Source organism: Salmo trutta, chromosome 19 (genome assembly GCF_901001165.1).
Source record: "Salmo trutta chromosome 19, fSalTru1.1, whole genome shotgun sequence".
Classification (NCBI taxonomy): Eukaryota; Metazoa; Chordata; class Actinopteri; order Salmoniformes; family Salmonidae; genus Salmo; species Salmo trutta.
The window spans coordinates 44,442,766-44,467,674 of record NC_042975.1 but is presented as its reverse complement, the minus strand read 5'-3'; the positions used below and the strand labels follow the sequence as shown (position 1 = coordinate 44,467,674).

Genomic DNA, 24,909 nt, shown 5'->3' with positions numbered 1-24,909 from the left:
AATGAAGAATGTGACACAGAATGAGCTGACTGACAGATGCCTTTCCCCACTTAGGAAAGCATATTATAATTTAATCTATGATATGAAAATGTGCTAAAATGTTCATAATTCTAAAACGATTAGTTTAAAATATGTGATAATAAAAACACCCCAAACACACAAGGAATATTCATAAATTGACATTCTACAAAATTGCCCCCATCATTAATCCTTGTGAACAACTCACCTATCACGTGCGCGAACTGTGAGAGCCAAATGACCGCGAGAAGCCCAACTCCACAGCAGCAGAACCGCTGGAACGGCCGCGGTCTCCCAGTCTGTCCTGCCCTCTTCATTCCGAAGTCGGTCCCTCACCGGTCAAAACATATCTGTTTGCGATCAGCTCGGTTTCCACTTTCCCCTACAACAACTTGAATGTCAAGTTCGCTGATTGTGTAAACCCGTGCTAAATCCTCGCAGACTGTGCTCAATTCGGATTACAATATTGTATTATGCCAAGGCGCACCGTGACATCCATGCCTTGAGATCACACAAGATTGCAAATGGGGAGTGGGTGGGTGTAGAAGTAACGACAGCACTTACAGCATTCAGATCGGTAGATAGATTGAAAGGTCGGTGACAGCAGAAGCAGGTTTAAACCAAAGAGTTGAGGCGGTGGCAAACGACTGGCTCTGAAGTCGTGTCCGTCGTCGTGTTGTGCGCTCCGTTAAAAGTGGAACCACTAGGCGGCGACATGCAATACATAGAGCAACAAAAACAACACAGAAAACAGTGCTCAGACGATTTTCAAAGATAGTCTATTTCCTCAAGCAACCAGTGTGACAATTTGACATCTGAACATAGTGGAATGAATTCTTCATCACCTCTGGATTTATAATAGACACTCGTAGGCCTACTAATGTACTAATGTAGTCAAACAACAAAAGTGATGTGGTTGGCGAAGTGTAAAATTGGACGGGTTAAACAATTTCACAGACATTATATCTGAACAGGAGAGAGGCCGTTTCTTCCCCCCCACACACACACATACAGAGACGGACACCAGTGCATGCTGTCTATGTTTACAGAACATCGATGAGTACAACCTGCATTAAGTCCTTGAGCTACGGTATGTCTGGCACACGTTTTGCTCTGGCCCCTAGTGAAGATTCTACCCGCTGCTCCAACCCCAAATAAAGACATAAGCCACGGTATTGTTGTCATCAGCCCTTCTCCAGGTGTCAGGCCAGGGAAGATAAAGAGCTTCACCGCGACTTGTGTTTAGGAAAGCTTTCCAGAGGACACAGTTCAGGGAAGTGTTTGTGTTATGTTGTCTTGACTTGTTATGGACCATGTGGAACGAGACTTGAAACATGTATTTGCCTTTTTGTATACTGTATGCACTCAGGAAGACATTTAACATAGTCCAACACAGGGCTCAGTGTTCTGTAGTGTTTACTGTGTGTGTATGCGCATGCATATGCACGAGGAGAGGGTGCATGCGCTATATAGTAAATTCCAGAGGAGTTCCATTAAATAAACACTTCCCTTTCTTTATTTAGTCATGTTGTCATTACACACTTTGTGACTTGTGTTTCACATGCAGCAAAACTGCTCAGACCGATGGTAATGCTCTCCATGCCTAGTCTGTACAGTCACCTATAGAAAGTCCTATATCTACTTCTGAATGGATCAGTTACATGAATGATGGCGATCACATGCAAATGTGATGTAGGCTATTCAACTGTGAACGGTCCAGTTACCGGAAGACTGCAGTTGGGGTTTGTGTTGTATTTGAATAACCCGACGGAGTGAAACTAATAATGCAGAGGTTGTAACAGACACTGCAGCGGGTGTCAGGACTGATCTGGAGTCATCATGTTGTTGTCACATTATTATCAACAGGTGGCTTTTTATTCGTCTGAATCGCATCAAAAGAACAATCCTCAGTTGGAGATTCAATAAAGGGATATGAGCTTCCCAACACTGCCATTTCTCAGGCCCCACAAAGAAAGAGACATTGACAAGCATAGCATTGACACACCGACCACTTCTAAAGGTACAGACGATTCTTTATTGCCATGAGCCCTCCAGTTCACAGTACATGAACAACATTTAGTCAATTTACTTTTCTCATGAATGAAATAACAGGTTTGAAGGTGGCATCATACTGAAAGCATGTTTGTTACAGTACATTCCCTCGGTGTTCCCCTGCCTGGTTATGGTAACGTCAGCTCTTTAACTGGCTGAGCAGAGTGCATAATGCATGTTACCGTTGTGACATGAGCCTCCCGTAAACCTACACTGGGGATGTGATGTTATGAGGTTCCACTGGTAATAATGTACTGTATTCTATCATCCTTACTGTATGGCCACATGAATACATCCCCTTCTACAACAGCAGCAAAGAGATGACAAGGTGGAAGTAGGGCACACACTGTACTGACAGCATTGGTTTCCTGTAAGGATGATGCAATGACATATAAGGCAAACAAATAAGAGGATAAAATAAAAACATCTGGTCATTGGTTTCCTCTCCTACAGCATGGATGGGAGGAGGCAACAACCACAATGTCTCTACCAGGGATCATTCTCACAGGTTTACTATTGGCTGGGTGGAGATCGTTTGCCAGCTGATGTAGCCTAGAGCTGGTGAGTGAAAGGACTACTGCATTGTTACCATCTGCAATGTGTTGTTAGGGGTCACTCAGGCATACAAGGTGTTGTTAGGGGTCACTCAGGCATACAAGGTGTTGTTAGGGGTCACTCAGGCATACAAGGTGTTGTTAGGGGTCACTCAGGCATACAAGGTGTTGTTAGGGGTCACTCAGGGATACAAGGTGTTGTTAGGGGTCACTCAGGCATACAAGGTGTTGTTAGGGGTCACTCAGGCATACAAGGTGTTGTTAGGGGTCACTCAGGCATACAAGGTGTTGTTAGGGGTCACTCAGGCATACAAGGTGTTGTTAGGGGTCACTCAGGGATACAAGGTGTTGTTAGGGGTCACTCAGGCATACAAGGTGTTGTTAGGGGTCACTCAGGCATACAAGGTGTTGTTAGGGGTCACTCAGGGATACAAGGTGTTGTTAGGAGTCACTCAGGCATACAAGGTGTTGTTAGGGGTCACTCAGGCATACAAGGTGTTGTTAGGGGTCACTTAGGGATACAAGGTGTTGTTAGGGGTCACTCAGGGATACAAGGTGTTGTTAGGGGTCACTCAGGCATACAAGGTGTTGTTAGGGGTCACTCAGGCATACAAGGTGTTGTTAGGGGTCACTCAGGGATACAAGGTGTTGTTAGGGGTCACTCAGGCATACAAGGTGTTGTTAGGGGTCACTCAGGGATACAAGGTGTTGTTAGGAGTCACTCAGGCATACAAGGTGTTGTTAGGGGTCACTCAGGCATACAAGGTGTTGTTAGGGGTCACTTAGGGATACAAGGTGTTGTTAGGGGCCACTTAGGGATACAAGGTGTTGTTAGGGGTCACTCAGGCATACAAGGTGTTGTTAGGAGTCACTCAGGCATACAAGGTGTTGTTAGGGGTCACTCAGGCATACAAGGTGTTGTTAGGGGTCACTCAGGGATACAAGGAGTTGTTAGGGGTCACTCAGGCATACAAGGTGTTGTTAGGGGTCACTCAGGCATACAAGGTGTTGTTAGGGGTCACTCAGGGATACTTTTTGTGATACATAAATGGGGGTTCAAAGTGCACTGGATGGTTCAAGTCCAAATGATTGTGGAAAGTTATGTTTTTATGAATTGAATGATAGTGATTCAGTAAAGTTGGAGATACTGGTCTTAAACCAGCGCTATACGGATCATTTCCTTTAACCTAACAAAAGCAAACACAAACTTCATATCGTCTTCATATAACCTATAACCTTGGGTCCCTAAACCCATCATTTTTTATTTAATGGCCACAGATCCTCAGTGGGAGGATTGACGAGCGGACCCTGGAGAGACCCCATACCAACCAACCCTACATCTACCACTGTCATGTGGCAGACACGCCTGTCTATCCTGCAGGATACAGGACAACCTGACACTGTCTGCAAACAATGACCATGAAGAACTGAAATGAAGACACCAAGCTGAGTTACCGTACATTACAATTTCAGGTAGGCACAATGTCTGAGAGAGAAGCCTTCACATGAACCAGTCTGACCATGTTGTCTGTCCTGTCCTCTCTGGAGAGTCCCAGAGTCACTCTTTAAGGCGTACCTAGTGGCATTAGAGACCTTATTGAACGTGAACGTAGGAGCTCTGAATGAATAGCTCAATACTAGAATGATAACGATAACCGTTATCATTTCCCCAAGAAATACTAGAACATTGCAGAAATATTTAACCTCTTGTCTTCTTGTATTTGAATGTATATATAAAAACAGATTCTTCCTTAAAACCAACCCCTATCATACCATTTTAACTTTATAGCACATCTAACTGCTGCCTCCCTCCCCTTGTATTGACACATCTAACAGGGAATTCCACATTTGCAAGATTAATAAGTTATTCCATTTTTTTTGTTTGTTTACATACATACACACACAGAGAGGGGAGCTGGGAAGTTACCTGGTGCATTATCATGCTTCATCAACCTCCTACAATCTACAGAACTATACAGAAGAACACAGTAAAACATCAGATATTCTTACACTTCTCCACTCTGCTAATCATTTCCAACAACAAGGCATCACCATTTTAAACAGCGTAGCTCCAAACAGCCTGTTTGGGCACATTTACACTAGTCTCCATATTAAACCATCCTGCAATTGAGGGCATACACAACCAAATGTACTAAGTAGCACTGAGCAGTTCAGCTGTACATGTTGTCTTCACATATAGATAAAGTTTAGATTTATAATTTAATTTGAATATATCATTATCTGCTGGTACCGGGTAATCACAGTGACTCTAAAATAACATTACAAGAGGAAGTCAAATACTATATACAACAAACAAGAGCTTTGAGTGACAATTGTTGGGCATCCCTTACAGAGCTGTACAACACAGCTGGGTCCAGTGGTTTGAGTTGGGTGTAGAAGAGCTGCCTTGGCATCTTTTGGCAGAACAGTCTTGGAGGAGGAATAATCCCGTTCTCCTCTGATCTCACATTGTTATTGGCGTCATCAGCAGTGGACCTGAAGGTGAGGTGGGGTGAGGTGAAGTGGTGAGATCAAATCCACTTAAATGTTTCAAGCAAGGCATGAACCTGGGCAGGAGGTTAAATATGTGCCCTGTCCCATGCCGATATAGGTGATGCTAAAAGTGCAAGAACAACGCAGAAACACACATACAGTAGGTACACAGACAAAAACATTAGGGTGAAATGGGGGAATCCCTCACCCACAGGAAACCACTACATTCTGAATTCATTTCAAATACACTGAATTGTCATTGTGGCCATCAAACACAAAAGATATTGGAACACAGAAGGCTGTGTTCACTAAAGGAATCCTGTCCAGTTCACATTAAATCCCGACAATATGTTTGTCTAAAAGGAGAGCTGCCTTATGGCAATGCATGGTTCAGTCCAGCAGGGGGTGCACTTTCTACAGCATAGCTTCTACAGCCAGTCTTTCAGGGATAATGAGGATCTCTCCCATTGTTTCATCCTCAGCAGAGGTATTATCCACTTGAATATCTGTTTCAACTCAATCAGAATTAATTCGGTGAGTCAATTCCCTTATAAATTAAATTGTGTCTCATTCACTGGAAGCAGACGTGGAATACTCAAGTCCACAACCCTTGAAATTAAGCTGAGGAGGTATGGAGAGGAGAGAATGGTGTCTCTACACAATGAATTAACCATTCCGTGAGAATGTTGGCAGAGCGAGGCAGGGTCAGTATGCATCATTCCATCTTTTCCAGCAGGCTACCTGCAGGCATGCAATTGTCATTTTTCCTGTGTAATATGTAGCTCCAAGGCCCTCCACTCTAAGGGTGCCCAGCTGAACTGTTCTCGGTCCGAGACGCTGCATATCATTGCGTGGGTTGAGCAGAGAGGGGAGGGAGGCTACTGTTTACATACGTACATCATGAGACATACACACGCTTTGGGTCAATTGAAAAAACAGCCACCAAACATGCTGCACACGTGCCTCTTCATCTAAATCAACTGGGTTGTTTTAAGCAATTGCTATTCTGCCCAACTTGTCAAGTATGTGAAGCAAGATAAAAGAACCATAGTGACGGCACACACACACACACACACACACACACACACACACACACACACACACACACACACACACACACACACACACACACACACACACACACACACACACACACACACACACACACACACACACACACACACACACACTCAAGGTACAAAACACACTCTTGGGTAAAGCACAACCATTAGTCAATCTATTGAGAGGACTATCAGATGATGAGAAATGTCTCAGAGTTGTTTTTTGAGTTGGTTCTGCCCTCATGGGCTTGCCCAGAGGTAAAATGTCATCCTACAGAATGCGGAGTATTATGCATGTGTCTATATACGTGGTGTAGAGCATGTTGATGTACTGTGCTGGTGTGTTTTATACAATATTGAATGCACCGTGTGTTTGTGATCTGTGTGCGATCGTCTGTGTGTGTGGGTGTGTGTGTTTGTTTGTGTGCGATTATCTGTGTGTGTTTGTTTGTGTGTGATCTGTGTGTGTGTGTGTGTACACAGTGTGTACTGTGGTGGAGCTAACAGGGCTTGTTGACATTGCACAGCAGTTCGGTGACTTTGATGAGGCGGGACACGGTGCTCTGGGATTCCTCCTGCAGCCGCTGGTTATTCTGCCTGAGGCTCTGCACCTCGGCCTGCAGCACCGCCTTGTCCTCCTTCTCCTGCCAGGGAGCGGCACACAACAACACCCGTCTGTCAGACCACCATGGCTGGGATGGATGGAGGGGTGAGAGGGGGCTGGGTATGGGTGGAGGTGGAGGTGGGTGAGGGGTGGCTGCATTGAGTGGACAAGACTGCAGGCACACACAGACAGAGGGGTTCACAAACATACAAGCCTTATAGTGGTGGAGGCAGTGCAAGACTGGGTACTGGAGAAGCACACACACATAACAGATGCTTGCACACACACACACACACACGCAAATACAAACCAATTACCTTCCATAAAAGCACTCCATGGGGAGAGGTGGAGTATGGAGGAAATGTTCAGACGGATTTACTATGGCAACCACTTGTTCGAGACCATACAACCAATTAATAAATCAATCTCTTATTAAAGACCCAGTGCAGCCAACAACTAGACTTTCCTGTGTTTTATATATATTTCCACACTATGAGGTTGGAATAATACTGTGAAATTGTGAACGTTATGATAATGCCATTTTAGTGTAAGAGCTGTTTGAAAAGACTGTCTGAAATGCCAGCCTGTTTTGGTGGTATGGAGTTTTGGCCTGCCTGGTGACATCACAGTTAATAGACCAATAAGAAAGAGAGTTCCAAACCTCTCTGCCAATAACAGCTAGTTTTTAGTTCTCCCCACTCCCAGACCACACCCAGACAGTCATAGCAAAATTCTTGCTTGAGGAATTGCTCTTTGCCAAGAAGCTATTTTTATTTCTATTTGACCATTATTTTTTATTTTATTATTTTATTATTTTTCTCCCCAATTTCATGGTATCCAATTGGTAGTTACAGTCCTGTCCCATCGCTGCAGCTCCCGTACGGTCTCGAGAGAGGCGAAGGTCGAGAGCCGTGGGTCCTCCAAAACACAACCCAGCCAAGCTGCACTGCTTCTTGACACATTGCTCGCTTAACCCAGAAGACAGCCACACCAATGTGTCGGAGGAAGCACCGTACACCTGGCGACCGTGTCAGTGTGCATTGCGTCCGGCCCGCCACAGGAGTCGCTAGTGCGCGATGGGACAGGAACATCCCTGCTGGCCAAACCCTACCCTAATCCAGACAACGCTGGGCCAATTGTGCACCGCCCCATGGGTCTCCCAGTCGTGGCTGGCTGCGACAGAGCCTGGACTCAAACCAGGTTCTCTAGTGGCACAACTAGCACTGCGATGCAGTGCCTTAGACCACTGCGCCACTCGGGAGGCCCCTTTTTGACCCTTTTAATTGAAAACAATCGCAGTAAGGTACATAATTGTTGCCCAGAAAGGATTTGATATTGAAACAAAAACAGCTACATTGGACCTTTAAACAAGAGCAGAGGAATTGCCATAACATTTTTAATGTAGCTGATTGTTATACAAGTGAGATTTCTCTAAAGTCTACCAAACTTTAAAATGACTTGCATTCCTAATCAGCAGGGGTCACCCTAATCCATTACTACTTGGAACTGAGTTTGAAATCAGCTATTGCAACCTTCAGAGCGGTGATTTGCCATAGTAAATGCTTCCTGTTTGCTATGTCATACACGGTAGCAACAGAGACAGGAAACAGAGACTCAGGGTAGACAAACAGACAGGGGCTACTACCACTACAACCAGTTTTGCCAACTGTATTCCATTCACACTACCTTTAACTGACTTTTTGTAACCCTCCAAAAGTGATGTGCATTGCCACATCTTCTGTTCACTTGCAGAACAAAGTCATTGATCAATAAAGAAAGGTTGCTTCATTGCAGAAAGTTGGCAACACTGAGTGCAGAGTAATGCCAGGTCCCTTTACGGAAAAAACACATGAATTTCACGTGAAGTGTTACAAAATCGCATGTTCTCATGTGACCACGCGCTCTTAAGTCAAGTTAATGTGACAACGTGACAACATGTAAAGCGACATGTGATAACATGAAACTACACATGTGAAAATGTGATCACATGTGAAATGTTCCAATCATGTGATTTTGTGAAATCATGTGGTTTTTCTGTAAGGGATACGCTGAAGTGGATAAGGGGTTTGAGCAATGGTATGAAATGTAAGCTCATTGTAACTTAATCTCCGATAAGTACAGCGTGCCATGAGTGAGCGAGCTATACTTAGCTTGGCCAATTAGCTTGGTGATTGGATTTATTCAAACTCAATCTCAAAAAAGAAATAAAAAATGGAATGAATGCAATGTAATATTGCCTCCACACACCATTGCCTTGTGTAATGGTGTTGATGTATTTGATTGTCTATACAGAGAGTGGGTTCGATCCTGACTGACTCCAGTGCTGCCTGTCTGTCTGCTGTGTTGTGAGTCGTGGGACTCACAGCACATTGACAATAACAATGAATGATAGTTGAAACCAGTTAGGTATTATCATCAATCTGGGTCAATAGGAATTCTCTTTGGTAGCAGCAGTACTGTATGGCCTTGCTGGTTCAACTCCCTAGTGGGCCATAGTGCAACTGTGCCCGAAAGCAAATCAATTAACCTGAAATAACCAGGACTCAGCTTTATAATTGGAAAATAACCTGATGAGATGTAACTCGCACAGAAAGTAAAGGAACACATTCTCATCGCCACATCAGATGATTGCTCAAACTGTACTAGCTCAGCTGTAAACCCTCCCCTTCTTGGCAGTCATGGACAGAAACCAAAGACTAACCAAAAGTAGTCTATGTGACACAGCATACTTCTGAATGGAACCTGACCAGCTCCTCCCACAGTCTTCGGTGAGTCCTATTTCTACTGGCCATACTATAGGACTGGGACAGCCCAGAACCAACCATGCTCACTCACTCTCCCAGGGCAGAGGGTAAACAACAGAGAAAAGTGGAAAGGGGTCATCTGATGTGGCAGTTCCCTGTTAGGTCGTCCTCCTTGGTTCATTGTCCCTGACTGTCAATGTCTCTGTGTTGTTTAAATTGATGATAATACTGTGTTAATAGTGAGTTTTCCGAGGAAGCGTAGGGCGTTACAGACAAAAACAGAGGGTAAGACTTTGGTTATGTTGGTGTTATAGCCACAGGGTTTGTGACCAGAAAGTCTGCAGAGTTTGATTCTTTTGAGTTGGATTCTTTTGTGTGCTTTATGTCTCACATGTTTCAAGAACCAAGTTGAGCGAATAGCATTTGCACTAAAAATCCTTGGAATGTCATTCACTTAGTCGGATGCCAGCTTTAAACTCTGGCAGTGTGGCGTCTCTTGGATATATGAATGGTGAAAAGGACTTGGTTGGAGGGGATATAGCACATTGCATACCATAGGGTTTCATTTGACCTTCGAGATTAAACACTCTCGTTACTGTAACACAGGAATCATGTTTCACCCAATTGAGAATGTGTTTAAGGACGCTCAGGAGGCTTCCAAACTCTCTCTCTCTCTCTCCCCTTCTTTCGCTCTCTCCCTCTCTCCAATGTGCTTCTTCCTTTTCCCCTCCACATGCTCTACGTTGTGTAATCAAGTTAACATTACAAGAGTAACTAGTCATTCAGCAGTTGTGAGGACTTCACAAGACATCCCCAAGTCCCCATGTTTCCCAGAGAAGAGCCGGTAAATGGGGTGAGGGAAATGGTGCTAAGAGATCCAGAGGCCGCACACAGGGACGACTGACAGCCTGTCAGACTTTCAGGGTTGTGAGGAGGAACTTCACTTCCAATTTTTCACATTCATGAAGGACCCCAGAGGTGGATTTGGGTTATTGGGTTAATGAACTCGGGGCCTGTTTTTTAGTAGTTCTATTTCCAATTGTTATTGTTCTGTTGTCTTAACACAACAACAGAGGAAAGATCTCATGCTTTACTTGCCTCTACTGCCATTTGGTCGCTTAGTGTTGAGAGAGTGAGCATGGTTGCCCAAAGTCACTCCAGCCAATCTTCTCATCTCCTCTGTTCACCCTGCCCAATGACAAGACAGGTTTCTTTTGCTTGTCCCGCCTGCTGCCCGCCCTACCTCTACATTCCCTCTGTGTGTTTGTGTGTTTGCAGTAGGAGTCAGGGGGTTGGGGGAGGCGGAGGCGGAGGCGGAGGGAGGGGGGGGTGTGTGTGTCTGGGGGAGGGGGTCACTGTGTGGGCAGGATGCTGTGAGGGGAGTCTGGGGAGGGGCTGTGGTTGGCCATCTGAATGGGGAGTACCTTTTGCAGGTCGTCCTGCAGCCTCTTCAGCATGTCCTCCAGCTGGGAAACCTTCTCCTCCAGGTGGCCCGGGGAGTCACTACAGGGACATGGGAGAGAGACACACACTCAGCATAATGCACAGACAGGTAACTGCCAAAATACAGGAAACACCAACATAAAGTGTCTTAATAGGGCGTTGGGCTACCCTGAACTGCCAGAACAGCTTCAATGCACCTTGGAATAGATTCTAAAGTGTCTGGAAATCTATTGGAGGGATGTGACACCATTCTTCCACAAGAAATTCCCCTAATTTGGTGTTTTGTTGATGGCGGTGGATAACGCAGTCTCAAGATCCACTACAGAATCTCCCATTAGTGTTCAATTGGGTTGAGATCTGGTGACTGAGACACACACACACACACACACACACACACACACACACACACACACACACACACACACACACACACACACACACACACACACACACACACACACACACACACACACTTTAAACCCCACATACTCCTGTGAGACCCCTCTTTTAAAGTCACTGAGATCTCTTCTTCTAGCCATGGTAGCCAAAATAATGGGCAACTGTTCATTTGTATACATGACCCTAAGCATGATGGGATGTTCATTGCTTAATTAACTCAATAACAACCCCTGTGTGGAAGAACCTGCTTTCAAAATACTTTGTATCCCTCATTTACTCAAGTGTTTCCATTATTTTGATTTTGGCAGTTACCTGTAGTTAGGTAGTGTCTGTATGTGTTACCAGTAGGGACCCTTTCTTTTGGTTTGGTGTGTGTATGAGAAGACAGTGAGTAAATATACAGTGGGGAGAACAAGTATTTGATACACTGCCGATTTTGCAGGTTTTCCTACTTACAAAGCATGTAGGGGTCTGTAATTTGTATCACATTGTATGATTTTTAAGTAATTAATTTGCATTTTATTGCATGACATAAGTATTTGATCACCTACCAACCAGTAAGAATTCCGGCTCTCACAGACCTGTTAGTTTTTCTTTAAGAAGCCCACCTGTTCTCCACTCATTACCTGTATTAACTGCACCTGTTTGAACTCGTTACCTGTATAAAAGACACCTGTCCACACACTCAATCAAACAGACTCCAACCTCTCCACAATGGCCAAGACCAGAGAGCTGTGTAAGGACATCAGGGATAAAATTGTAGACCTGCACAAGGCTGGGATGGGCTACAGGACAATAGGCAAGCAGCTTGGTGAGAAGGCAACAACTGTTGGCGCAATTATTAGAACATGGAAGAAGTTCAAGATGACGGTCAATCACCCTCGGTCTGGGGCTCCATGCAAGATCTCACCTCGTGGGGCATCAATGATCATGAGGAAGGTGAGGGATCAGCCCAGAACTACACGGCAGGACCTGGTCAATGACCTGAAGAGAGCTGGGACCACAGTCTCAAAGAAAACCATTAGTAACACACTATGCCGTCATGGATTAAAATCCTGCAGCGCACGCAAGGTCCCCCTGCTCAAGCCAGCGCATGTCCAGGCCCGTCTGAAGTTTGCCAATGACCATCTGGATGATCCAGAGGAGGAATGGGAGAAGGTCATGTGGTCTGATGAGACAAAAATAGAGCTTTTTGGTCTAAACTCCACTCACCGTGTTTGGAGGAAGAAGAAGGATGAGTACAACCCCAAGAACACCATCCCAACCGTGAAGCATGGAGGTGGAAACATCATTCTTTGGGGATGCTTTTCTGCAAAGGGGACAGGACGACTGCATCGTATTGAGGGGAGGATGGATGGGGCCATGTATCGCGAGATCTTGGCCAACAACCTCCTTCCCTCAGTAAGAGCATTGAAGATGGGTCATGGCTGGGTCTTCCAGCATGACAACGACCCGAAACACACAGCCAGGGCAACTAAGGAGTGGCTCCGTAAGAAGCATCTCAAGGTCCTGGAGTGGCCTAGCCAGTCTCCAGACCTGAACCCAATAGAAAATCTTTGGAGGGAGCTGAAAGTCCGTATTGCCCAGCGACAGCCCCGAAACCTGAAGGATCAGGAGAAGGTCTGTATGGAGGAGTGGGCCAAAATCCCTGCTGCAGTGTGTGCAAACCTGGTCAAGAACTACAGGAAACGTATGATCTCTGTAATTGCAAACAAAGGTTTCTGTACCAAATATTAAGTTCTGCTTTTCTGATGTATCAAATACTTATGTCATGCAATAAAATGCAAATTAATTACTTAAAAATCATACAATATGATTTTCTGGATTTTTGTTTTTAGATTCCATCTCTCACAGTTGAAGTGTACCTATGATAAAAATTACAGACCTCTACATGCTTTGTAAGTAGGAAAACCTGCAAAATCGACAGTGTATCAAATACTTGTTCTCCCCACTGTATGTATGTATGTGAGCAAGAGAGACATGGGGTCAGAATGGGAGAGACAATAAGGAGGGAATGGGCTGCCAGAGAAACGCCACCACACTGAATCAAGGAGGGAGGCTGATGCACTGACTAAATCAGAAGAAAATGCATGACAGAACAGAGAACGAGTGTTAGTCAGTTCTTCAAGAAAGAGAAAAAAGCGTGAGAGTCGATGAGGAGAGAGATAAGGACAGGCAACATGCCAATGAGCCAGTATCATGATGAGCAACAGAGGCTGAACTATGAGAACTGTTCAACAGTCCATCTCTGAATCAGAAACTCCCACAGCCATAGATCCACACAATGAGTCAGACACCATTTGGAGTTCACATACAGAGAGAAATATGCAGCGGTCTACAGTGACCCACTCTTAGTAGTGTGTGTGTGTGTGTGTGTGTGTGTGTGTGTGTGTGTGTGTGTGTGTGTGTGTGTGTGTGTGTGTGTGTGTGTGTGTGTGTGTGTGTGTGTGTGTGTGTGTGTGTGTGTGTAGCTGGAGAATCAAACCCACCTGTCCTTCATGTCCTTTAGCTTGCCATCTGTCAGGGAGTCTGCTCCTTGGGTCCCATCTCCTGCTTTACGATCTGAAACATGACACATCACTCAACCGTGTTAGTTACTGAGCTCAACCACACAGTCATATAGACCGAATAGAAAATGTACAGTGTTTTATTTTCAACACTGCCACGATTGCCATTTCCAGTGATAATGTGTAAAATATAACAGATGTAGATGTATTTAGTAAAAAAAAGAAAAAATAATCTGTTGTAATCCCATGCAGATGTTTTCTTACCTTCCTGCGACAAGGCCTCTAGGATGCTGCGACAGGCGGTGGCTAGATCAGCTATAGACTGCCACTCCTCCTCGGAGGAATCCGTGTTCTCGGACAGGACTGAGAGAGAAAACAGGGTTTCAATGTGCTTTCATCACAAAAGCATATCTCTGAGGGGAGCAGCAAACCATGAGTGTATGTAGGACAATACAGTATGACAACACAATAGAATTGTGGGATTTATGAGCAGGCAAATTCTATGGTTTAACAATGACAAAGAGCCACCACCAGGGGGTGGTATCATGATGCTTTGCCGACTAGCTGCAGCGCGAGAGGGAGAAGTGGGTTCTTTCCATCTCTGTGTGTGACTGGCTTCTGGAGTGTGGGGAGGGAAACGGAGACAATCTCCTCCGGAAAAAAAACAAAGTATTTGCTGAGAGGATGAGTGTGTGTGCTCTTATAGAAATATGAGTTGCATAGGCTCACGGCAGAGAGAGAGAGAGAGAGAGAGAGAGAGCAGATGGTCCAAAACGGATCCCTGATTTGAGGCAGCCTAAAGCCCACCCCTCCCACCCTCCATCTGTCCCTCCTTTAGACTGGAGCTGGTAGGGGGTGGTAAAGGGGTGGGGGGCATATTGAGTTAGGGGGATAGGGGGCAGCCAAGATGAAAGAAGAGGGACAAAGGGGATGGAAGGCAGGGCTAAAGGAGGATAATGAGGAGAGGGGTTTAGGGGAGAAAGGGTCTGGAGGCTAAAAAACGGATTTGAGGCTCAATTAAAGCGGAGAGCATTTTTGAACAGTTGTAATTGTTCAATTTCAGCACCATTCCGCCTGGCCTTATCAGCTGGTACAGGGTACAGGGTCTGCACAGAGACTTTTGTTTCAGACAGCTGCCTGTCCGTCCGATCAGCCTCCTAGCCGTGCCTTCACACTCCTCCTCTTATCATAGCTACTCATCTCTCACTCTTTACAGCTTCTTTCTTTTGTTTGACTGCTCTCCCTCTCAAGCTGTCGGTCGCTGTGGCAGAGGAACAACGGTCTGTTTGTCATCGATTATGAGTGTATCAAGATCATTGAGGAGATCCCTCTTCGCTATCGTCCATGCATGCCGTTTTATACAGGAGAAATACATAGGAAGTGGGATTCATAACACATCCCCAACCTCATCGAGAAAGAGGAAGTCTATCTAGGAGAAGTTGATATTTGAGGATGTGCTGATGGTATAGAGGTGTGCGAGGACACTTGAGAGAAATGGGATTGTTATGGAGGATAGAGTGAGCGGTGTGGTGGAATACCCACTCTTGGTGATGGAGTTATGTAGGCTCAGAGCTCGGGAGTTTCTCTCTGTTCTGTCCAGACATGACAACCGGGTGGAGGACAGGAAGGGGTCACACGCTAACGTCCTCTCCTCACCCAACTCAGCCCCTACAAACTAGAGAGAGAGAGAGAGAGAGAGAGAGAGAGAGAGAGAGAGAGAGAGAGAGAGAGAGAGATGGAGAGAGAGTGAAAGAGAGAGACATAGAGAAGAGGGTTAGAGGTTTATCGAATAGGGAACCTTCATCAGATCACTCACCAGATTTTTTGTCCATGTGTGTGTCTCTGTACCTGTTCCTCATCCAGGGGCACCTTGGATTTAACAGCCAGGATGAGGTCAGGCGTGGCGTCTCTCAGCTCCCCTGGGTTCTCATAGATGTGACGTTCCATCTTCACACCCACGTTGTCATACACATGCCTGTCACAGAGAGACACGGGGAGATTGAGACATACATTATAAATCCGCTGTTTATACTAATGACTTTCCAATCCAATCTGGAGGGCAAACTAGTTCATCTAGTCATCTTCAGGATAGCTCAGATTTGGGCTAAGATTTGAGTTTAGCAGTCTGCTTCTGCTTACTGTGAAACCATGAATACACACACACAAAATACTACCTCGTAAAACCATTACGTCTTAACGCAGGATGACTAGGACGCAGGGCTTAACATGAACTTTTTTTGCAACTTATCCTTGTGACAAGTAGAACAGATTTTTTACTTGTCCAAAAGCTGAAGTCATTTGTCCCCCCCCTCAGAAAAAAGGTCTGTAACACCATTTTTACATAATTGTATGATGCAAGGAACCCCTTTACAAAATAAAATGCATTCCTATCTTTTTTACGATAGAGAATCAGACAAAAATGAAGGCTACACTCTTTGCATATTCAAGTCTGTTTCAAAATACAACACTCTCCTGGAGGATGGTTGGCCACCCTTGGTAGCCTATAAAATATTACAACATTACAATTACAACCAAATACTTTTTTATGTGTTTATAAAATAAATTCCCTCCACGGCTCTAAATTGATGTCGTCCCATTGTCCCTGAGACGATAAGCAATATGTTGAAAGTTCAAAACTCTGGGACAGTTCTGGGGCGAGAGACCCCAAATTTATACAGCCAAAACAAATGTGTATAAATATTTCTAAAACATTTTAAAAAGCAATGAGGCTGATGCAACAGACCAGACCATTAAGCTCAACATTTCGATAAAGTTTCTATTTTATTTCTTCCTATTATAAGCTCAATGGCTCAATGGCTGTAGACTACGTGCGAATGTTCCAAAATTTAAAACACCTTTCTCAAAAGCGCACCACAAAGCACACCACATGCACACGTGGTTCTATGTGACAGAGATGAAAATATCTGTTCGAAAGTAAGAGGGGAGATCTAAAGATGCATCAACTAGCATGAGTTACTAATATGACTAGGATAATGCCTTTGGCTGCCTGACAATAAAATAATGTGGATTTGAAAACCAATAGAACATGACAAAAATGCTGGTTTCAATGTCATATTAAGTGTTTATAAAATAATTCCCTCAAAATGTCTATGTTCCTATTTTGGCTAGGCTAGGCTACTTTGAAACAAGGTAAGACACGCTTCATAAAATGATATAAAACTTCCAGGTTTAAAACAATTACGTTTATGGTTAAATAGTTTCAAAATGCTGACCCCTCCGCTCAGATTCAAGGGGGGTGATGTGCTGTGCGCAACAGGCACTGTCCTTTACTCTCCGGACCGTTGATCTGAACAAACCGTGCCTCAAGTACAGAATCAAGCCCTTAAAGGTTAATGTTAATTATCCTTCATTATATTTGTCAAACATGACTGGTGTTTAGCCTATATTTATGGAATTAAAAGGCTCATTAAAGTTTGGGTACATTTTCTAAGGCCTCCCTCATGTCATTATCGGTTTGGACATGAGGCTGTAGCCAATATGCATATCACCTACACTTTGACCTGTAGGCTTTGTTATTTATGTACATGAAAAATTGATTTGAATATTATTGGTCTCTCTGATCGAAGTAATTGTTTGATATTGTGATTTTTATGTATTTTTTTACTAGTCCATTCGGACAACTTATATCTACACTGAGGGTACAAAACATTAGGAACACCTTCCTAATATTGTGTTGCACGCCCTTTTGCTCACAGAACAGCCTGAAATCGTCAGGGAATGGACTACAAGGTGTAGAAAGCGTTCCACAGGGATGCTGCCGGCCCATGTTGACTCCAATGCTTCCCACAGTTGTCAAGTTGGCTGTGTTGCAGTGTTGCAGTTCTTGACACACTCAAACCGGTGTGCCTGGCACCTACTATCATACCCCATTCAAAGGCACCTAAATCTTTTGTCTTGCCCGTTCACCCTCTGAATGGCACACATACACAATCCATGTCTCAATTGTCTCAAGGCTTAAAAATCCTTCTTTAACCTGTCTCCTCCCCTTCATCTACACTGATTGAAGTGGATTTAACAGTTGACATCAATAAGGGATCATTGCTTTCACCTGGTCAGTCTATGTCATGGGAAGGTTGGTGTTCCTAATGTTTTGTACACTCAGTCCAACATTTTTTTTTATGAGAGGACACGCGTTAATGTCGAGCCCCCGGATGTCAGAAAATCCTCTGAGTAAAGCAGAGATAACCTGAGGCTTATGATGAGACTGAGGGTGGAGGTCACGTACCCGCCACATATGTCCCGGGAGTACTCTAAGGAGTAGCTGCGTGTTAGCTGGGAGTGGCTGATCGCCTCCATGGTCTGGTTGGGTGGGTGGTCATGTAGGGAGGTGGCCCGTAAAATAGGCAGGCTGGGTGTGGAGAAAAGGGAGCCCTGGTCCCCCTGGTCCTCCTCACCCTGTCCCATCTCTGACGGTCTGTCCTCAGCCTCTCCTCCCTCAGTTGGTCCCTCCATAGTCTCCGCCTCCTTTCCCTCTCCCTGTTCACGCTCCTCTTCCTCCATCTCCTCCTCCTCCTCCCTCTCGTCCAGTACCCAGGCCTCTCCAGACTGGCCCTCCCCAGGCTTACGCTCTGCATCCTGGATGGCTTTCTGGTACAACTCTGAGAAACTCCTGGAGCCATCAGAGACAGAATATACACCGACAGCATGTTATTACTGAGGAAATATTCATACTTCCCTTTTTAAGCATTCCGTTTGTTCAGGAATGATACAATCCAGTAAGCAAAATTACATTGAAAAGACGTCTTTGCCAGACGTTGAAGTTAGGTTCATTTTAGGTGCTGAATGAAAGGTGAAAATACATATTTTCCGGACATTGAAAATACGTATTTTCTGGATGTTGAAAATACAACTTTTCGCAGACGTTGAAATCAGGTTAATTTTCAGTTCTGAATGAACGTAGAAAACGCGTAATTTACAGACATTGAAAATATGTATGGCCAAATTTCAACTGCACATACATTCTAAAGGAAGTAAGCGTTATATCACAAGAATATACTTTTTTCCTCTTTCTGTCACATGCACTTAGGTTAGCTTTTTCAAAAACTTTACAACTGGCAAAGATGATGTTTAAAGTAGTCCAACCTACTGTATATAATAAACCAACAGACCACTTCAACTACAATATCATTCTCAGTAACGGTTACAGAAATGTTTTTTTGTTGTTATGACTGTGATATGTTGTTGGTTATACACCTTAGTAGAAAGCACTAACTGTAAGTCATTCTGGATTAGAGCGTCTGCACTGCTGTAGAGCAGAGTAGAGTAGAGTAGAGTAGAGTAGAGTAGAGTAGAGTAGAGTAGAGTAGAGTAGAGTAGAGTAGAGTAGAGTAGAGTACAACCCGATATGGTACAGGACAGTAGAGTTTAACTCAGTAGAGTATAGCAGAGTAAAGTTTAATTCAGTAGAGTACAGTTAAGTAAAGTCCCGTTTAGTTCAGTAGAGTACATAAGAGTAAAGTTGTGTACAATAACAGAGTTATACTGTACTATACTCTACTGTGCTATACTGTAGTCTGTGGATGTTGAAATCCACACCAAAAAAAGTAAAAAAAATTAAAAACACGTCTGCGTCGGTTGGTGCTTGGTGGGAGTGTTCTAGAGCAGTACCTCCGAGCCAGCCGGATGAGGAGGATAAAAAAAGAAATACTTATGAAGAAACATGGAATCTCTTTGAAATCCAAGGAGTGTCATTCCCTATCACAAGATGTGACAACATTGTAACAGCCGCCACACTTTTTGGGGCTGATGTTGAACATGACTGTCAAATCAGCATCCACTATCTCTCTAGATATTTCCACTAGCCAGTTTGACAGGTATGTGGTAAGCAAAGTTGTGAGGCTAATATCCTGTTAAGTGTTCCCTTTCCTCTATCTGAGCAGTTCCTCCTTCACCAGGCTGCAGTAACACTGGAACACTGGCGATCTGGCTGACATTAAAAGGATGTTGAGGGTTCAGCTAACGGCCACTACCTGGGCCACTATCATTAGAGGCCATTAGAGCCATTGATTGGTGGTTAGCCAGTTGGTGGGATACTGAGTACAGCACGCCATAAACAACAGAGTGAGCTGTAACCCTGGCATGGTGCCTCCCTGGCCTACTAAATGAATCTGTTCCCCTCAGCCCTCCCTCCTCCTCCTCCTTTAACCCCTCATCCCCTCATCAACATTACTCTTCACCTACCACACTACTAAAACTCTTTACAACCCTGACCCCCATCCCTCTCTCCATATCTGCCTCTCCCCTAATCCTTGCCATGTTACCCTACCCTCCCCTCCCCACTGTCCTCTATCCCCATCCATCTCTCACTCCCCCTCACCCCCCTCTCTGACCTGCGGGGCTTGCCGTTCTCGTCTGGAGGGATGACGGTGATGTGGATCTTGTGGGCAGTGCGGAGCAGTCTGGCCCTCTCCTCCGGCCCCAGGTGCACCAGGGCGTGACCACACAGCCGCACCACCCGCGCCCCCAGCTGCAGACCCCCACTCTCCGCATAGCCGAACCGCTGCAGGTCCGTCACAAAGCCCTCCTCGCTCATCAGGAAACCTGGCTGGCCCACCCCGTCACGCAGCGGGGTCACCTCCCGCGCCTCACAGCCCCGCGTCACCAGCTGAAGACAACAACAGGACACAGTGAGTTGAATACAGTTATGTAACATTGGAAGAGAAACCATGATGCGATAACACAATATGAGCAGTGGTGTTTGAAAGCCTTCCCACTCACCTCTAGTCTCTGCACCATCTCCCGTATCTCCTCTGCCTGGCTGTCCATCACACTGATTGACACTGCCTCCCCCCTCTCATAGAAGATATCCAGGCAAGGCCCGCCTATGGCCCTGCTGTCTGTCACCGCCTTCCAGCCAATCACGTCGCGGCAGCAGCAGTTGAACACCACCCTCCGTGTGTATCTCTCGATCAGCACCACTGATTCAGCTGAAACCCCCAGTAGACAGGGCAGCTTTTGTCCTCCTGTCTCCTCCTCATTCCCACTGGTGGCCCTCACAGCCCAGACTAGCGCCCCAGCACTGTGCAGCTCTGCCCCCTTGGCCCCCTTCAGTTTGTCTTTGCGTTTGCCCCCCAGGGACAGCAGGGGGAACTTGGTGGAGGAGTCGATTGGCGTGGTGGTCACGTAGTTCTCTGCCAGGTCCTTCAGGTACTCCTGTCGTGTCCGCGTGGCCATGGAGCGGAACTTCTCCGCCTTCTCGGCAGCGTTCTCAGCGTTCACCGCCTTGGCCAGCAGGAAGTCTCTGAAGGCAGCAGAACGGGGGAATCGAGCACCCTTAGGGAACAGAGGCCCGAATAACGGGATGTCTTTGGAGCGTGTTACCGCCACTCTGGGGGAGAGAGAGGGTAAAAAAATCCTAAATCCAACCCCATAATCATAGTCTTGCAGCACAGTCCTAGTTTTGATACCCTTGTAAATACAATGTGACAACAGTAAACATGTTGTTACACCTGTCATTTCTGATTGATAATGCTGAAAGCAGATAAACATACAGAGAGAGTTGTGGAGCAGCCAGGGACAGCGGTACAGCTCGAGACAAACAGAGACAGTTGTGGAGCAGCCAGGGACAGCGGTACAGCTCGAGACAAACAGAGACAGTTGTGGAGCAGCCAGGGACAGCGGTACAGCTCGAGACAAACATAGACAGTTGTGGAGCAGCCAGGGACAGCGGTACAGCTCGAGACAAACAGAGACAGTTGTGGAGCAGCCAGGGACAGCGGTACAGCTCGAGACAAACAGAGACAGTTGTGGAGCAGCCAGGGACAGCGGTACAGCTCGAGACAAACAGAGACAGTTGTGGAGCAGCCTGGGACAGCGGTACAGCTCGAGACAAACAGAGACAGTTGTGGAGCAGCCAGGGACAGCGGTACAGCTCGAGACAAACAGAGACAGTTGTGGAGCAGCCAGGGACAGCGGTACAGCTCGAGACAAACAGAGACAGTTGTGGAGCAGCCTGGGACAGCGGTACAGCTCGAGACAAACAGAGACAGTTGTGGAGCAGCCAGGGACAGCGGTACAGCTCGAGACAAACAGAGACAGTTGTGGAGCAGCCAGGGACAGCGGTACAGCTCGAGACAAACAGAGACAGTTGTGGAGCAGCCAGGGACAGCGGTACAGCTCGAGACATACAGAGACAGTTGTGGAGCAGCCAGGGACAGCGGTACAGCTCGAGACAAACAGAGACAGTTGTGGAGCAGCCAGGGACAGCGGTACAGCTCGAGACAAACAGAGACAGTTGTGGAGCAGCCAGGGACAGCGGTACAGCAGGACACAAACAGAGACAGTTGTGGAGCAGCCAGGGACAGCGGTACAGCTCGAGACAAACAGAGACAGTTGTGGAGCAGCCAGGGACAGCGGTACAGCAGGACACAAACAGAGACAGTTGTGGAGCAGCCAGGGACAGCGGTACAGCTCGAGACAAACAGAGACAGTTGTGGAGCAGCCAGGGACAGCGGTACAGCAGGAGAGAAGGCTCTTATCTCACCTGTAGTAGGTGTGGTCAGAGCAGGACTTTTCCACCTGGATGATGATGAAGACATGTTGGAAATGGGAGCGAATGGCCTTAGGAGTGAATGGCAAAGCCCCTGGCTCCTGGAACACTATGGTCACTATGTCATTCCCAATGTGCCTCTTCCTCAGCAACTACAGTACCAGAGAGAGATGGGGGGGGGTTAGAGGTAGTCAAGAGAGCTGTTAATACATTTTGGTTATTTGATCCACTAATGATCATGTGCAGTTCAGTGTTACTTATTTGTATGGTGTCGTGTTTCCAAATCACTCCACCAGAAGAGCTGACAGATGTGAGCGGCTCTCCAGCCTGACTGCCAGCCAGACAGACAGAGTGGCAGTAGCTCAGTATCTATAGTGTATGGGCAGACACAGCATGCTTTTAGAGTGGGAGTTGGACATAGAGACGCAGAGGAACAAGTCATTTGCCTGCCGTGCCTGTTGTGCGACATTCCTCGAGCGGGGAAGCTTTCATTTGAATATGGGGAAATGTGTAGGTTTTAAAACCAAAGAATAATGTTACCATAAACACAGAATCAAGAAGATAATTTTTCATACATTTTCGCGAGGAATGCTGCTTATTCTTTTCAATATTTGGCAAAAAAATTCCGGAACTATGCCTAAGAATCTCTGTTTCTGATCATTTTTGATGAAAAAGGACTTTCTAAACAACCATGTTATCACATTATCATTACAATGGCTTCAAGTTGTCTGACTGGGTTTCCTTAGCGTCCTGTAAAGCAGTGTGTAGTGTGTATGTGTTGTGTGTTGTTTGTTACCTGTTGTGTGTTGTTGGCCGTGTAGGGCAGCATGGTGGACACATGGAACATGACCTCATAGTCCTGGTAGCGTGTGTAGAGGGACAGAATCCCCGTAGAATCCGCTGTATGCACACACACGCACGCACGTGCACAGAAAGGTTTACACACGTCGCTATCAGCCTCGTAGCTAACAGAGCTAACAGAGAGACAGTCTCCAGATAGTGTAAACACAGACTAAAAAAACTGTCAGTCTGACTTTAGCTGCTGAGATTACACAGTGATAGACAGTATTAAGATAGAGGACACACACAGTGACTATACAGCTTCTCCCAATACTGCTACAATTACACAGTGTTAGATAGTGTTAATCGTATATGTTTCCTAACCCCTGATGCCCTGTGACTCAATATATACAATGAACAAAAAATGTAATGCAACATGCAACAATTTCAACGATTTTACTGAGTTACAGTTCACATAAGGAAATCAGTCAATTAAAATAAATAAATTAGGTCCTAATCTATGGAATTCACAACTGGGAATACAGATATGCCACTGTTGGTCACAGATACCTTAAAAAAGGTAGGGACATGAATCAGAAAAGCAGTCAGTATCTGGTGTGTCCACCATTTGCGTGACATATCTCCATCGCATAGAGTTGATCAGGTTGTTGATTGTGGCCTGTGGAATGCTGTCCCACTCCTCTTCAATGGCTGAGCGAAATTGCTGGATATTGGTGGGAACTGGAACATGCTGTCGTACATGTCGATCCAGAGAATTCCAAACATGATCAATGGGTGACATGTCTGGTGAGTATGCAGGTCATGGAAGAACTGGGACATTTTCAGCTTCCAGGAATTGTGTACAGGTACTTGTGACATGGGGCCATGGATTATCATGCTGAAACATGAGGTGATGGCAGCGGATGAATGGCACGACAATGGGCCTCAGAATCTTGTCACGGTATCTCTGTGCATTCAAATTGCTATCGATGAAATGCAATTGTGTTCTTGTCGGTAGCTTATGCCTGCCCATACCATAACCCCACCGCCACCATGGGGCACTCTGTTCAGAACGTTGACATCAGCAAACCGTTTGCCCACACAACGCCATACACACTGTCTGCCATCTACCCGGTACAGTTGAAACCGGGATTCATCCGTGAAGAGCACACTTCTCCAGCGTGCCAGTGGCCATCGAAGGTGAGCATTTGCTCACTGAAGTCGGTTAAGAAGCCGAACTGCAGCCAGGTCAAGACCCTGGGGAGGACGACAAGCACGCAGATGAGCTTCCCTGAGACAGTTTCTGGTAGTTTGTGCAAACCCACAGTTTCATCGGGTGTCCAGGTGGCTGGTCTCAGACCATCCCGCAGGTGAAGAAGCCAGATGTGGAAGTCCTAGACTGGCGTGGTTACACGTGGTCTGCGGTTGTGAGGCCGGTTGGACATACTGCCAAATTCTCTAAAACAACGTTGAAGGCGGCTTATGGTAGAGAAATGAACATTACATTCTCTGGCAACAACTCTGGTGGACATTCCTGCAGCCAGCATGCCAATTGCACACTCCCTCAAAACTTGAGACATCTGTGGCATTGTGTTGTGTGACAAAACTGCACATTTTAGAGTTGCCTTATATTGTCCCCAGCACAAGGTGCACCTGGGTAATGATCATGCTGTTTAATCAGCTTCTTGATATGCCACACCGTCAGGTGGATGGATTATCTTGGCAAAGGAGAAATGCTCACTAAC

The 24,909-nt window shown here is 45.7% G+C and overlaps 2 protein-coding genes across 8 annotated transcripts in view; both read right to left on the bottom strand.

Annotated features, from left to right (window-relative positions):
* LOC115154706 (sodium/potassium/calcium exchanger 3) overlaps positions 1 to 709 on the bottom strand; it is a 29,380-nt gene extending 28,671 nt beyond the window's left edge. The window contains exons 1-2 of the mRNA XM_029701191.1: positions 583 to 709; positions 227 to 400 (exon numbers count right to left, since the gene is read on the bottom strand). Of these exons, the coding sequence (XP_029557051.1) occupies positions 227 to 335 (109 nt within the window). The 5' untranslated portion in view covers positions 336 to 400; positions 583 to 709. The remainder of the gene's footprint in view (positions 1 to 226; positions 401 to 582) is intronic.
* Positions 710 to 2,030: 1,321 nt separating this feature from the next.
* LOC115154704 (signal-induced proliferation-associated 1-like protein 2) overlaps positions 2,031 to 24,909 on the bottom strand; it is a 45,757-nt gene continuing 22,878 nt past the window's right edge. For 4 of the 7 annotated variants that reach the window (XM_029701184.1, XM_029701186.1, XM_029701185.1 and 1 more), the window contains exons 6-16: positions 23,181 to 23,284; positions 22,379 to 22,536; positions 20,614 to 21,223; positions 20,226 to 20,500; positions 18,122 to 18,505; positions 15,724 to 15,850; positions 15,418 to 15,550; positions 14,140 to 14,238; positions 13,858 to 13,930; positions 10,951 to 11,029; positions 4,321 to 6,954 (exon numbers count right to left, since the gene is read on the bottom strand). In XM_029701184.1, coding sequence (XP_029557044.1) covers positions 6,679 to 6,954; positions 10,951 to 11,029; positions 13,858 to 13,930; positions 14,140 to 14,238; positions 15,418 to 15,550; positions 15,724 to 15,850; positions 18,122 to 18,505; positions 20,226 to 20,500; positions 20,614 to 21,223; positions 22,379 to 22,536; positions 23,181 to 23,284 — 2,318 coding nt within the window. In that variant the 3' untranslated portion in view covers positions 4,321 to 6,678. Of the gene's footprint in view, positions 6,955 to 10,950; positions 11,030 to 13,857; positions 13,931 to 14,139; positions 14,239 to 15,417; positions 15,551 to 15,723; positions 15,851 to 18,121; positions 18,506 to 20,225; positions 20,501 to 20,613; positions 21,224 to 22,378; positions 22,537 to 23,180; positions 23,285 to 24,909 lie in introns of all 7 variants that reach the window. The other 3 variants (XM_029701190.1, XM_029701188.1, XM_029701189.1) reach the window with 3 other exon arrangements.